Source organism: Desmodus rotundus, chromosome 12 (assembly GCF_022682495.2).
Source record: "Desmodus rotundus isolate HL8 chromosome 12, HLdesRot8A.1, whole genome shotgun sequence".
In the NCBI taxonomy this organism is placed as follows: domain Eukaryota; kingdom Metazoa; phylum Chordata; class Mammalia; order Chiroptera; family Phyllostomidae; genus Desmodus; species Desmodus rotundus.
The window spans coordinates 42,977,512-42,991,900 of NC_071398.1; the positions used below are offsets into that span (position 1 = coordinate 42,977,512).

The window sequence follows — 14,389 nt, forward strand, 5'->3', positions numbered from 1 at the left end:
TTATTACAGTGTAAATCCAAGCTGAGCCCTCCCCTGAGCCCCATGCAAAGTCCGGGCGGCGTTGGGCCCAGGAGCGTCCAGAGGACACCAACCCCTCACGGCGCCTCCAGCGGCGGGTTCGCGTAAGTGCAGGGCGGGTGCCCTAGCTAGGCAACTACAAGTCCCAGCCGGACCCCGGCCAAGGTGCCTCGTTTTCCCTGGACTCTTAGAGCAGAGCCTTGTGGGAAATGTAGTCCTGACCGCCCAGGCAATTTTGCGCTAACTCCCTCGTGTGAGTGATCCAGACACCCACCCGGAAATGGCTGGAGCTGAGAGGGGAAGAAGAGGGTGGGGATGAAAGGGAGAATGAAGGGAGCAGAGGGCTGTGCAGGGGGTGGGGGCAGGTGTCCCGCAGGCAGAGACACCCTTTTCATTCGGCTTTGGCTTTGGATCCAGAGACTGTGGCTGCTGCTGAGGCAAGGGCTCCGGTCCCTGGGATCTTAGCTCGGATCCTGAGGGAAAACGTGCAGAGTCAGGTGGGGCAGGAGGCTGGGTCGGTAATTGAGAACTAGGGGAAAGCGTCTTGGAGGAACTCCCCCAAAGCCAGCCCTGTTCCCCCATCTAATGGCCTGCGTTGGACTTGTCTGGCGCCCTCCCAGGAGATTCAGGGACAGGGAATGGGAGGGGGGTTCCCAGTTACCCCCTCCCCATCTCATGCGCGTCCACCTCATGCCCTTACTTAGCTTTGATGTGGCTCAACTGATTGGTCACCAGTCCCACATATTGGTCGATCTGGGCCTGGGGGGACCAAGAACAGGTCAAAGGAGAAATTGAAGGGGGTTCCTCTCCTTAATTGATTCAGAGGGCTGCTTCCTCTCCCACCTCCAAATCAGGAGCTGCGGGGAGTGGCCCACCAATCCACTTTCACCTTTAAACCTGATAAAATACCCTGGAAGACAGAAGTTCAAGATGAAGTGTCGGTCGGTTGGGCCCCGCTCTGGGTGGGGAGTGATGTCATGTAAACACACCAGAATCTGACAGTGAGTCTGCCACCGAGGCATGACAGTTCATCTTTGGGGGAGTGATGTGTACGTTTAGGGGTAGGGCGAAAGCAGAGGGCATTGGTGTTGGCTGCCATTAATCTAAATACTAGTTCAATTCACTGTTCGTTGACTTTGAGGTCTCGATGCTTCCAGCACAGGAAGGGATTAGAACAACCTCTCTGGCAAGGATGTGTGTTAGTTGGCTCTCGGCCCCCTGTCTCTGGGTAGGATGGATGTCAGTTGGCCTTGGTTCTGTCGGCATTCTGGACAGCCGCATCCTCCTGGTTCGGACTGAGAGGCCAGTCCCTGGGAGTGAGAGCATCCGTCAGTCCAGCTGTGTCAGCTGGGATGGTGTCCATCAGACCTAGACTAGGCGTAAGGATAGATGGCATCCGTTTGTCTGTCTGTCTGCAACTGGAATATGTGTTTGTCAGTCTCTGCGGTGTCAGGAGGAGAAGGCATTCACCTGCCTGCTTGTTTCTGGCTAGGATGAGTGTTGTTCTGTTTGAGGCTATGTCAGGGAGAGAAGACACTGGTTAGACCCTCTGTAGCTGGGACATGGCAGTCAGACCTTGGACGCATGGTCGGGGAGGAGCACCGGCTGGTCTACCTGCCTCGGGTCGGGGCATGTCAGGCAGATCCCGGCGCTGTTAGGGGGCCGCCAACCAAAATGCCTGTCTTTGGCTGTTGAAACATGTTAATTAGACTCTAGCTCCATTGAGGGGCAGCAGCCAGACCACCGTGTCCAGGTGGGACATGTGTCAGTCAGATCCTGATTCTTTCAGGGGAAGAAACACCACTTGATCTTCCCATCTCTGGTTGGGACAGCCGTCAATGGGACCCTGGCTATAGAGGTGGGGGTGGGGCAGACAGACCACCCATGCTTGGCTGGGACACTGCCCGTCACACTCACCTGGTGCTGCCGGTACAGCAGCGGGACGGTGAATAAACAAATCACTCCTGTGGGCACAGAGATGGAGGTCAGGGTCCTTCCAACAGATTTGCAACACCATCCAGAGCCCTGGCCGCCATCCACCCCAATGGCCCACCTCCTCACCCAGCCCCCCACAGCCTTCCCAGCTCACCCAGAATGAGAAGAGTCAAACCATTGAAGACGGCACCCACGAAGGTCAAGATGTAGAAGAGAAGGGCCAGCTGGGGGTGAGGGTCAGGGTCAGCAGAGCCGATAAAGCACTCCCCAGGCTGTGAACTTACCCAGAAACGGCCCTCTTCCCTCCCCGGCCCCCAGGGGCAGGAAGGTGAATGTTAGGAACCCAGGAGGGAATGGGGGCTCTGCAGCACCTTCAGGGAGTCCACAAGGTCTTCTACCAGGAAAAAATGACGCAGCTGGGTGGCCGCAGAGACCACCTGGGAGGCAATCTGCTGGGACAAACGTTCTGTCTGCTCCCGAGTCAGGGTCAGGTCCACGTCCAGATAGGCCCTGAGAGGACAAAGAGGTGTAAGGTGACTCAGGGGGTGGATGGGGCCCAGGCTGAGAGGTGTGGCTGGGACAAGGGCAGGAAATGGGGTGGGGGGGAGAAGGCCAGGTGTACAGGGCTAAGGTCAAGGTCAGGGTCAGGAGATGGGATCAAGGATTCAGGATAAGAGGTTAGGATCAGAGGTTAAAGCTGCAAGTGAAGGGTAAGAGTGTGTTTTAAAGTCAGGGTCAAGGTCAGCTTGGAGTCAGAAAGAGCAGTAGGATGGTTCAGGGCCAGGGTGGGAAGTTGGCGCCTGATCTGAGGTCAGGGGTCATGACTTAGGTTCAGCAATGGGGTCCGGACAGAGGCAGGGTGAGGGGCTGGGGGTTCTCACTGGAAGGGGTTGGCACCGTCCCCCCGGTGCACGGCCTGCAGCACTTTTCGGTAAACCCTGAGAGAGATGGTGCCACAGAGCAGCAGCAGGGCCACATGGGCGGCCACGGACACGATGCTAAAGTGCAGGAGGCACAGCAGGGAGACCATGAGGCCTGTGAAGACCACTCCTGATGCCCTCGTGTCCTTCCAGTACAGCAGGTCCACCACTGTGGAGGAGGCGAGCAGTCAGGCTGGGGTTTGACCTGGCCTGGCTGACCTCTTGACCTCCCATTTCCTGCCTCAGGGCTGAACCAAGACCCCCTGACACAGTCCTTGTTGCCTGCCCTCTTCCCCTCTTGGAAAACTCAAGTTAACCATCTAGCAAGTCTCTTTCTTACTCCTACCCATAGATTATGTGTGGATGTAATTTTGGTCATTATTTCTGAAAAATGGAACCATATAGCCCTGGCTGGTGTGGCTCAGTGGATTGAGTGCCAGCCTGCGAACCAAAGGGTGGTGGGTTCAATTCCCGGTCAGGGCACATGCCTGAGTTGCAGGCCAGATCCCCAGTAGATGGGGTGGGGGAGGCAACCACACATTGATGTTTCTCTCCCTCCCTTTCTCCCTCTCTCTAATAATAAATTTAAAAAATCTTTTTAAAAAATGGAACTGTATATACACTTTTCTGCTTCACATATATCTCACTCTAATTTCCCTCCTAGAATTCTCTGCTAGTCAACTGGAATAGCTTTTAATTCATTCTTTTTAAAAAATATTTTATTTATTTATTTTTAGAGAGGGGAAAGGAGGGAGAAAGAGAGGGAGAGAAACATCAATGTGTGGTTGCCTCTCCTGCCCCACCTACTGGGGACCTTGCTGGCAACCCAGGCATGTGCCCTGACTGGGAATTGAACCAGCAACCCCTGGGTCCACAGGCCAGCACTCAATCCACTGAGCCACACCAGCCAAGGCAAATTCATTCTTTTTAATGAGCGACATGATATTCTGTAGTGTAGCTACACTATCATTCATTGTATCCAATCATGCATCTATTGTTGGACCATTCATTTCATTTCCTCCCCTCCTTTCCCCAACAGTACTTGGAAGCACTAGCTTCCTACAGATATTCTTACCTCCGGAATTTCTAAGGAGATAGAATCCCAGGGGTGGAATGGCTGGGTGGACTAGTTATGGATTTATGAATGTCATATTCTCAGATTGCTTACTAGCAAGACTGTAACGATTCCTATTTCCAGGAGCAAAGTGAGAGTGATCATTTGCCAGCATCCTGCCCAGGACTGGATGTTACTGTTCTTTTTATTTTGGGACAACCTGATAGGTGTAAAGTGGTATCTCCTTGATACCCCTACCAACATATTTTTCTAAGTCCTAAATGTATTAATAATACCATCCTCCTTCCTAAGCCTGAACCCAAATTTATGACCTCTTTCTTTTAAAAAAAAAATTTTAATTGATTTTAGAGAGAGAGAGAGAAACATCAGTTTGTTGTTCCACCCATTTATACATTTCATTGGTTGCTTCTTGCATGTGCCCTGACTAGAGGCGGAAGCCCCCGCCTTGGTGAACCCAGACCATGCTCAAAGCAACCAAGCTATCTGGCCAGGACCCAGTTCTGACCTCTTCCTGAGCCCCTAACTCACCCCCAAGCCTGACCTGAGCCCTGACCTATGACCTCTGGACCCCTATGTTTCATCTCACCCATATAAACTTTATCAGCCCTCCCAATGATCTGCTCCCATTTAAGCCCTGAACCAGGAACCCGGAACCCTCCAATTCTTTCCAGACTTTTCCCATCTTCTCACCCTCATTCCAATGGAACTGACAGAGTCTGACTCCCCTCCCTCCCATATCCTCCCTGTACACATCCTCCCATCTACATCTAACTAGGGCAGGCCTCTCCCCAACCTCAAGGCGTCGGGCCTTCCCCCCGCAGTCTCCCCGAAGCCCGTGCCAATGGGTGGGGGAGGAGCCAGGTCGCCTGAGGCGGGGGCTAAGTTTAGGCACCCTGGGGGGAGGGGGCCTCGCCTGCAGCTGTGCTGGCCCATCCAGCTACTGAGTGACAGCGCCGCCTGGGCCTGAGGCTGGGGGAGGGGGCCTCCCTGCTCTTAGGCTCCAGAGCCCTGTCTTGGGGGAGAGGGTACCCCACGCTCCCTCCACGCTCTCCCTAGACAGCCCCAAAGTCCCCCAGCCCCAGCCTGCAGCTCTGGGGAATCTGTGACCAATAAGAAACATCCCCCAAGATTTGAAGGCTATAGGGAATCCAGATTCCTTTCCGCCATCCCCCAGCCCTCGTCCCATTCGGCCCCGCAAGCCCACCTTTACTCCCCATCTCTGCTCCGAGTGAGAGGCTGTGGACACCGCTGATTCTCGGGGATTTTGCCCACTTCGGTGGAACCCGGAGGGCGGGAGCAGGGGGGCGGGGCCCCTTCCTATCCAGCCAATGGCTCTCCACAGAGGTGGGAACAATTCCAAAAAGGGGTGGCTTTCTTTGTAAACAGCCAAAAGCAATGATGTCTGTAAGCAACCCTTGGCGGTTCATGGAGGCTAAACATATTTTAAAGTAAGGCAGGGTCTATTTGCAGCTGGCTAATTGATGTGGCCAGGGTAGAGGGGAGTTTTTAAAAGGCACAGAGTTTATTTATCAATGTCCCACAGCCACATTTAGAAGAGAGCCTTATTTTTTCAGGGATTTGGCCTATCCAAAACCAGCCCCTAGGGGGAGCACTCCAAAGAAGGGATTATTTTTTAGCAAATATCCCATCTGAATGCTCGCAGGAGGGTGGAGTTTATAATGTCTAGCCAATAGTAATATACCTTCTTCCTTCTCCACTTTCCTCCGTTCCTTCCCGAAGTTGGTCCCTTTAAATTGCAATCCTCCCACCATCGCAGTAATCCAAAGAAGCACTTTCACTCAAGCAGTTTACCTAGAAGGTGTGGTTCCAACGTGAATTCTGATTGGTCCGCGCAAACGAGGCACTGCCCCATGATTGGCTCCCGATCCAGCGGCCCCCATGGCTCTTCCTCTTTCTCGTCCAGCGAGGGCTCATCAGGCCAAGAGTTCGAATCCCGGGATGCGGGTGGGGACGGGGTACGGGCCTGGGGGTTCCCAGAGTCAAGGCTGGGCTGTGGAGTCAAGTCTTCGGGCAGCGAGGACTGAGCGAGTTCCAGTTGTACGTCCAGTTCTGGTGCATTAGAGAGAGAAGACCATGAGCTTTCACCTTGGAGGTTCCCTGAGAAGAGACTACCCACCCTTGTGACTTTGGTCCCAGCACCTCAGGACATCTCACCTTTCCCAGCCTCTCTTGCCTCTGATCCCTCGAGCTCCTCGTCTTCCAGTGGGGTGGAGCTACTGGTAGCAGAGTCCTCCTGGGATCCCGCTCCTCGGGCCGCCCAGTCTAGCTTGTCCAGCTGGAGCCCCAGGTCCTCCAGGGGTTGCTCAGCCGGAGGGGCAGTGTCGGGATCTCCCCGACGCACGGGCTCGGGGGACTGGCTCAGGCTGGGGATACTCTCCAAGCTGTCGCCCAGGCCAGGCTGAGGGTGTGGGTCCCGCGGTTCAGAGACCGAGCGGCTCTGGGGTCGAGGCCGGCGGGCAGCTGAATCCCGGCGTGCTCCGGCACCCACCACGCCGTCGAAGGCAATGTAGGAGAAGGTCAGCTCCCGGGGGGTGCCCCAGTCCTGCGACGTGGTCTCTTCCTCTTCGTCCTCCGAGAATTCCCGGGCTGTGTGCAGGTCCCGAAAATCCGAGTCTTCGTTTCCTCCTGCAGCGTGCAAAAGAGGACGCGAACTCCTTGGAGCAGGATTCCCAGCCATTTTCCTCAACCCTCCTACCCAGCGGCAAGCCCCTTTCAAGTTACATTCTCACATCCTCCCCCTCCACTTACCTTCCGTGGAGTCAGGGGTAGAAGAGGCTGTCGATGGAGCTTCTTCTGCGGGAGGGAAAAAGTCAAAAGACTCTTAGAAGTTTAGACTGTCCGAATCACCGAAGTGTTCAATCCTGGGAACTGGGATGGTGCAAATTAAGGAATCTTCGAATATTTGAACCGCAGGGCCTTTAGAACATTCTGCATACAGGCGTAAAACCTGTTAGTTCTAGCAGAAGCTCAGTCTTAGAAGTTCAAATCCAGGAACCCTAACCTCAGAATCTTCAAATGAGGGATTTTAGGAGGTTTCAAGTCACTCATTCTTTCAACAACCACTTACCAAGGGCCCACCACGTGCCAGGCATGGTTTCAGACCCTAAGGACACGACTGTGAACAACGCAGACAAAATCTCTGCCCTCATAAAGCTTACTCTCTATGGAGGAGGCGGACAGTAAACAATTAAATATATGAATTTGGGGGCTTTAAGTGTGTGCAGAAGAATAAAGCTGCGTTAGGGAACAGAAAGGGAGAGGGTGCTATTTCAGACAGGGTGGTCAGAAGACTTCTCTGAAAAGATGACTTCTGAGCAGAGGCCCAAATGAAGTGAGGAGCCCATGCAGGTATCCCGGGAAGAGTCTTCCAGGCAGATGGGAAAGCTCAGTGCAAAGGCCCTGAGGCAGGCAGTGGTTGGCATGTTTGAGGAACAGCGAGGTGTGGAGGGGAGGGGAGGGGATAGTAGATAAGGTGGAGGAGGGAGATAAGTAGGGCCATCTTTTGTAAGCCCAGATAAGGACAAGATCTCAGAATTTTGGGATGATACTCGAAAATGTTGGAATAGCAAATCCTTAGGATTTTGGCATCTGGACTTCCCAGACATGCAAGTAGCTAGATCTGAGTGTTGAACCCCCAGCTGTCGGAACCTCCAGGGTATGGGACAGGGAGTGTTAGAGAAGGACTGTTAGAGCTCTGGCCTCCGAGATCGTGAGGATCAGACACGGCGTTTGCAGGTGTGGAACCCAGCCCCTCGGAACTGCCGAGCCTGGGCTTTCGACTACAGGAGTCCCTCCATGCCCTTCGGAAATTGGAATCAGACGCCCTCCGGCCTCGCCTTGTTTCCTTAGCTGGGGAACAGAATGCGGGGAATCAGAGGCCCGGAGCAGAGTGAATCTCCTCCGGGATTACTGCTAATCAGTGGGAAAGCCCGCTATGGACCCAGGAGCCTTGGCCCCAACCCAGGAATGGCTGTTTCCCAGGGACAGGAGGTTGGACAGTTTGGGCGAGGTCGGGGCTGACTGTGAGTGCGGGCAGAAAATGGAGGTGGGATGCGAAGGTGGGCAATGGCGGGGGTCGGACCCCTTTTCTCCATCCTGGCTCTACCCCTCCGTTCAACTGTCCTCCCCTGCGGCTGAGGCCAGCACCAGGGACGGGGACAGCTCCCGGGGAACGTCCTCACCCCAGGGCGCGGCCCGGCAGCACATCCCAGCACCCAGGGCGCCCCACGCCAGGCACCTCAGTGCCCCCAACTCCGCCCCGCCTCGCTTAGGTCCTCGGGGTCAGGGCGCCCCCGGCGCCACTAAGTCGCGGGGGAGGGGAGAGCTTCCTTTGTCTCCTTCGCCTCCTGCTCCTTCCCTGCTCTCCCGCGGCCGGACGCGGAGAGGAAGCCGAGGAGGAGCGCTCCCGAGCCTCCGGGCCCCACACCAGGCCCGAGCCTGCCCCTACTCACTGCAGTGGGCGAAGACCGGCAGGACCTGCCCCATGGCCCCCCTTGGGACTGCATCGGGACCCCCGCCCACTCCGGCCGCGCCGCCCTGGGCCTGGGGCCGCGGGCACTCATCTCCACCGAGCCCACACCGCCGCCGCCGCCATCCCTGCCGCCTCCTCCTCCCGGGCTGCTCCGGCAGCCGCCGCCACTGCCGCCGCCCTCTGCTCCGCTCCGCGGCGGGAGGGGCCACAGTGGAGAAGACACTGCAGCGCGGGGGCGGGGCCAGATGACAGACGGGGCGGGACCTGAGGGAGGGCAGGGGGCGGGACAACTGCGCGGAGCAAGGGAGAGGGGCGGGGTTTGCCCACGAGAGAGGCGGGGCTCAGAGGATGGGCTACGGAACCCAGAAGTGGTAAAAGGTGGCCTGAAGGGCGGAGTCTATATAGAAGGGTCCGCGGCCAGTAGGGGAAGAGGGGAGGAGCCTAAGGTTGGGTGTGGGACTCCGGAAAGAATGGAGGGGCGTGGATCTCAGAGGGGCGGGGTTAGGGATGGCACTGAGTAGAGGATATAAAGATTCTACTGCTTTGAGGTAGGATTTGAGCCAAGATTTTCAAAAGGAGTGGGAAAGGGGGCGGATAGAAACTACCTAGAAAGTTTTGAGACCAGGGGAGGATCTCAGACATGGGTGGGGCTTAAGCCTATTTAGAATTACGTGTTCCATAGCGGGGCCAGTCCAGACAGAGGAGCTAGAGGCGTGGCCTAAAGGAAATACAACTGTCACGGAAGGGGGCGTGGCCCAGGTGGGCGTAACCTGAAGGGAGGAGGCCTGTTTTGGCTAGGAAGAATGTGGGGACTGGCCTGTAGTTAAGAGGTGGAGCTAGAGGTGGGACCAGGATTGAGAAAATTGAGAGTTTGAGGCTGTGGGCTTGCGTGAGTGACAGGACTTGAAAAAGAAGCAACCTGAGCCCAGGGGCTAGACCAAGAAGGGGTAGGGTAGAACTAAAAACAAATGAAGGATTTAGATTTTAAAACGGGGCTGCGCCCACTGAGGTTGACGGAGTTTGGACAGAGTAGGGCTGGGGGCTGAAGCCGAGGGTGTAGAAAGGAGCCCTGGCTGGTGTGTCTCAGTGGATTAAGCGCCGGCCCGAGAACCTAGGGGTTATTGGTTCGATTCCCAGTCCCGTCACATGCCTAGGTCGTGGGCCGGGCTCCCCAGTGGGGGTTTTGCGGGAGGCAACCACGCATTGATATTTCTCTCCATGTCTTTCTTCCTTCCTCCCTCTCTGTCTAAAAATAAATACATAAGTAAATTACACTTTTAAAAGTGTAAAGTGGAGAACAGGGATTTTAGAGTTCGTGTTCCTGCTTGTTCTGTGACTCAATTTTCTCTTCGGTAAATCGGAAATGACGGTGTGAAATAGTGTGTAGCACATGGGAAATGCTAATTTGCTACTGTTATTTTTCTCTGACCTCGATCCCAAATCTCACTTTGAAAGTGAGAGAGAAAGAAGACCCAGGAGTCCAGTCTCTTCTAGTTGTTCGACTTGAGTGCAGGTCAAGGGCATAGCAAGGAGATTTCGGTGGTTTAAAATCTCACAGTGGAGAGGATTGATGCAGTTGGGGGGCATGTGCAGAGGGTGGAGCCTCCCTCATCCCAGGGCCGAAGGATGTTGGCACTTGCCTGCTTGCTGGAGGTCTCCTCTGTTCAGCTCACAAGGAAGAAGAGCAGGAGAGGGGGGCGCAGGGCTCCCGACCGGTCTCGGTTCCTTCCGGACGCGTCGCAATGCGCCCAGCGGCCGCACGGGGGTGAAGCAGCATCTTGGGGCCTGCGCTTCAGGTCGAGCGCAGCTCAGGTCTGGCGCGCGCACATGGAGGACGCGCATTGCGCATGACTCGCGGTACCCCGGGTGCCTCCGGGCCGGGCTTTTTCTGCTGTCCTCGACGGCCAAGGCAGGGCGCGAGCAACCCTATTCGGCGAGCCCCACCTGCCAGGCCACGTGCTTGAGGTGTTGGGCCCGGCACCTGACAAGCCCGAGGGCCTGTGCGGGACGCTTTGCGGTGCCTTCTTTAGCGCAGACGCACGCCTGCGCTCGCTCTGGCCACGCGGCGAGCCGGGCGGCTCCACCGCGGTGGCGTTGCTCGTTTCCCCGAGATTTCTGTACCTGGCACACTGCTGTGACTTTCCCGCGGTGATGAGCCATGTGGGAGCTGTGACCTTCGGCACAGAGGGCCATCGACCCCTCCAGCCCGAGGAACGCCAACGTATCCAAGACGCGGGCGGCACCATCTGCCTCCGGCGTCTCGAGGGCTCTGACAGGGTCGCGAGCATTGGGCGACGATATTGCCTACAAAGAGGCCCCGGGAGGGCCTCCTGAGCTGCAGCTTGTTTCTGCGGAGCCTGAGTTGACCGCCCTGGCACGGCGTGCGGAGGAGGAGTTCATGTTCCTGGCCTCCGACAGTGTCTGGCGCTGCCCTGGCAGGACATCACGCCTCTGCTTGGGCCTGGCCCCGGGGCTTCTCGCCCGCAGCTATTGGACGCGTGCCTGTGCGAGGTCCTGAGGCGGGGTTTGGGATTACCGAGGGGAAGAACCAAAAGGTTTTAGGGAGGAAGGTCTTTAATAGAGAGGCGAGAGAAAAACTAAAGAGGGGTTGGGGCTCCACTAAATGGTGCCTGCAGACAGGACAAGGCCAAAATATGGAGAGTGTGGAGCCTGAGGGATGCCTGGAGGCGAGATGGGAAAGTGGTACTTGAATGGCTAAATAAGTAAGTGGAAGGGATTTAAGAGAAAGGACCTGGTCTTTAGGGATGACGGAATTGGTTCTGAGGCATGATTAGCAGCTAGACAGCAGAGAAGGAGGAGCTTTGGAGAATGGGCGTGTTTATCTTAGATGGAGCGGGGGGCTAGAACAGTGAGGGGCGTGGTCTAAAGGATTAGTACTGCTGGGATGCCTAGGTTTTGACTGGCAGATTGATGGGACTTGAGAGACGTGGGCATAACTCAACTGGAGAGAGAGGTACAAGAACACAGGGATTGTTGGAGCTGTGCTTCCAAGGGCAAGGAGCCCCATGCTGGGGCATTTGGCCATGTGCCACACCAGGCTTTCATTTCTCCACCTGCTTCAGGGCAGCCTGGACAACATGACTTGCATCCCTGTCTGCTTCCCAGGGGGAACACCAGGCCTTGTGAGGAGGAAGGAGGTAGCGTTGGATGAAACCCTGGGCGGGCAAACTGTAGAAGCTCAGTGGGAAGGGTGGTCAGCAAGCGGGGGGGCTCCCGTAACCTTGCTTCCTTCTCAGAGCTGTGTCCCTCTGCCCAGGAGTCCCCAAGCCGGAACACGGTTTTCAGGACTCTGGCCTCTGACGACATCCCGGATTTACCTCCTGGGGGAGGGCTCTACTGCGAGTGAGTCTGGGTGGGTTGGGGGTAGAAAGAGGGAAGAGGCATCCAGAAAAGGGTCCCTTCCTGAGGGCCTCTGTCTACTCTCCAGGACAGCTGTCATTGCTGAAACTTATTGTCAGTTCTTCCGGACCTCAGGGGAGTGCTGAGAGGTAAGGACCCTATGATTTTTTTTAACCCTCACCCAAGCATATGTTTATTGACTTTTTGCAAGAGAGAGAAGAGACATCAGTGTGAGAGAACTTTCCATCGGTTGCCTATTGACTTTCAGAGAGGGGGAAGGGAGGGAGAAAGAGGAGAGAAACATTGATCGGTTGCCCCAGCCCTGCACCACCTGGACTAGGGACAGAACCCAAAACCTGGGCATGTGTCCTGTCGGGGAATCGAACCTGCCACCCTTCACTTTGCAGGATGGTGCCCAACCAGCTGAGCCACACGGGTCAGGGCAGGGCCCTGTGCCTTGAATGTTTCTCTTGGAAGCATGTAATCCAGCCCACTCCCCCCTCCTTTAGTGATAGGGAAATGGAGGCCAGAGAGGGGACAAGGGGCTTGCCTGGCTGGTATATTAACATTCTCACTTCTGTCCTGAAGCGTTGTGCTAGGTACAACGGGGGCAAGCAGGAGCAGAAGAGACCATGCTTCCCCTCTAAGAAATGTGCCCCCTGCCATGCTCCATAAAGCCCCATCGTTCCAAGCAACACCCCCTCCAACCAGGAATTAAGGAGAAAAATTCAAGGAATGTTGCTGACCAGGCCTGGACGCATCCCGGAGGATGGTCTGGATCTTGGAGAGAGACTGCGAATTGGGCCCAGATAGATAGCCCAGGAGCATCGGAGACACGTCCAAAGAGGCCTTGGGTGGGGCTCAGGGTGGAAATGGGAAGGAGGAAGCTGGGGCCAGAGCCCAAAGGCTTTTCCACAGCAGAAAAGAGTTTGGTTATTCCCACTTACAAGAGGGGGTTTGTTGATAGTTTCTGAGCAGCAGAAGGAGGTATTTGTCAGGATTATTTGAGTTGTGAGGGACAGAAACCCAACTAAACCTGGGAAAGCAAAACAGGGAGTTTACTGAGCCATGTAATTGAAGAATTCAGGGACATAAGGCAAGACCGCATCCAGTTGTCAGTTGATGACATCAGGAACCGCCTCTTAGTTCCTCGGAGGTGTCTTCATTCCCAGGCAGGGTCTCAGCGTGAGGCAGCAGAGTTGCGGCTCCAGCCTTGCATCCGTAAGACTAACATCCTCAGGGCAGAGAACGCACCGGTTTCCCAGCAGTTGCAGCAAAGGTTCCAGAGCTGGTTCTCATTGGCTGCACTGGGTCACATGCCTGCCAGTCATTGTGTCTCTGACTGGCCAGACTATGGTCACAAGCCCACCCCTAGTGCTTAGGGTTGGGGTCCAGTGCCTCCAAACCTAATGGATTGAGATGTGGGGAACAGTGGTGCCCCAAATGAAAATGAGTGTTTCTAGAATATAGGGGAGTAGATACGGACAGGAAAGAAGGGGCGCTTATTTACTGTCTATTATATTTTGTGTTACAGAAGGTGCAGAACGGGGCTGGGAAGGCCACTGGCACCCATTCAAGCTTTGCCTTGGACTTCCAGGCCTGACAGCTGTCGTCCTTTGGGGCCCCTCTGTCATCCTTCGGGGCCCCAGTGGAACTTAGAAACCTCCCCCTCCCCTGCTACGCAGACCAGCGGAAGGAAGACGTGCGGATGGAGGAACCCCAGAATGTTTATTTCCCCTTCTCCTACTTCCCTCTCACAAAAAGGCTTATGAGAGGGGAAATTCCACCCACCATCTAGACAGGAAAAAAAAAACACCAAAAAAACCCAAAGCGAATGTTCGTGAAATATTTAGAGCTGAACAAACGATGAGAGACCACCCAGTTCAATCACCACTGCTCTTTCCCTTTTTCATCTGTTTTGGGTGGGAGGCAGGGGAGAGGTTTTATTATTAAATTATAATTACATGATTTCAAACACATTTATCTTGTAGAAAAAAAAAACCCACCCCCAACATCGTTTGCCCAGTCATTTGGCAAATATATTGGGCACCTGCTCACAGCCATCAACTGGGGGACTCGCTGAAATTCCTATTTGAGGGGCCCAGCTCCTAGTGTGTGGGGGCAGACAGCAAAGGAACGATAAATAGCCCTGGCTGGTGGGGCTCGGTGGATTGAGCGCTGGCCTGAGAGCCGAAAGGACATCGTGTGTATTCCCAGTTGGGGCACATGCCTGGGTTGCAGGCCAGGTGTCCAGTAGGCTGTGCGCGAGAGGCAACCACACACTGATGTTTCTCTCCCTCTCCTTCTCCCTCCCTTCCCCCCTCTCTAAAAATAAGTAAATGACATCTTTTAAAAAAAATTCTGTACTTACTTATGCATGCATTGGCTGATTCTTGCATGTGTTCTGACCAGGGTTCAAACCCACAACCTTGGTGTATCAGGATAATGCTTTAACCAACTGAGCTACTCAGTTGGCTCTAGTGCAGGATTCTTGCTACCCAATTTGCACAGCACATAAAGCTAAGAATGGTTTTTACATTTTAAAGGGCTGTAAAAAAAATATGTGAAACAGACTCGCTACCTAATATG

The 14,389-nt window shown here is 55.0% G+C and overlaps 2 protein-coding genes across 3 annotated transcripts; one reads left to right on the plus strand and one right to left on the minus strand.

Annotated features, from left to right (window-relative positions):
- Positions 1 to 265: 265 nt before the first annotated feature.
- RTN2 (reticulon 2) lies at positions 266 to 8,628 on the minus strand. 2 transcript variants are annotated; one of them, XM_024569545.4, is made up of 10 exons: positions 8,421 to 8,628; positions 6,718 to 6,762; positions 6,124 to 6,594; positions 5,761 to 6,018; positions 2,835 to 3,042; positions 2,325 to 2,463; positions 2,108 to 2,177; positions 1,936 to 1,982; positions 719 to 777; positions 266 to 491 (listed from the first exon to the last, which is right to left on the minus strand). In XM_024569545.4, exons 1-10 carry the CDS (start codon positions 8,452 to 8,454, stop codon positions 410 to 412), a joined length of 1,413 nt encoding a protein of 470 aa, XP_024425313.2. In that variant the 5' UTR covers positions 8,455 to 8,628; the 3' UTR covers positions 266 to 409. The 2 variants fall into 2 exon arrangements, with proteins under 2 accessions (XP_024425313.2, XP_053771927.1); XM_053915952.2 differs by lacking the exons at positions 5,761 to 6,018; positions 6,124 to 6,594; positions 6,718 to 6,762; positions 8,421 to 8,628 and adding an exon at positions 5,153 to 5,248.
- Positions 8,629 to 10,066: 1,438 nt separating this feature from the next.
- PPM1N (protein phosphatase, Mg2+/Mn2+ dependent 1N (putative)) lies at positions 10,067 to 14,135 on the plus strand. Its single transcript, XM_024569419.3, is given in 7 exon segments — positions 10,067 to 10,707; positions 10,709 to 10,920; positions 10,923 to 10,951; positions 11,524 to 11,637; positions 11,700 to 11,803; positions 11,889 to 11,949; positions 13,335 to 14,135. Coding segments are annotated over 6 exon segments (1,158 nt in total). The 3' UTR covers positions 11,947 to 11,949; positions 13,335 to 14,135.
- The last annotated feature ends 254 nt before the right edge of the window (positions 14,136 to 14,389 follow it).

Excerpts from the sequence above, each read along its gene's own strand:
- RTN2 (XM_024569545.4), bottom strand. The coding sequence starts at position 8,454 with ATGGGGCAGGTCCTGCCGGTCTTCGCCCACTGCA. Across the intron at positions 6,763-8,420 it reads GCCGGTCTTCGCCCACTGCA|AAGAAGCTCCATCGACAGCC; the intron begins GTGAGTAGGGGC and ends TCCCTCCCGCAG. Across the intron at positions 1,983-2,107 it reads TTTGACTCTTCTCATTCTGG|GAGTGATTTGTTTATTCACC; the intron begins GTGAGCTGGGAA and ends CTGTGCCCACAG.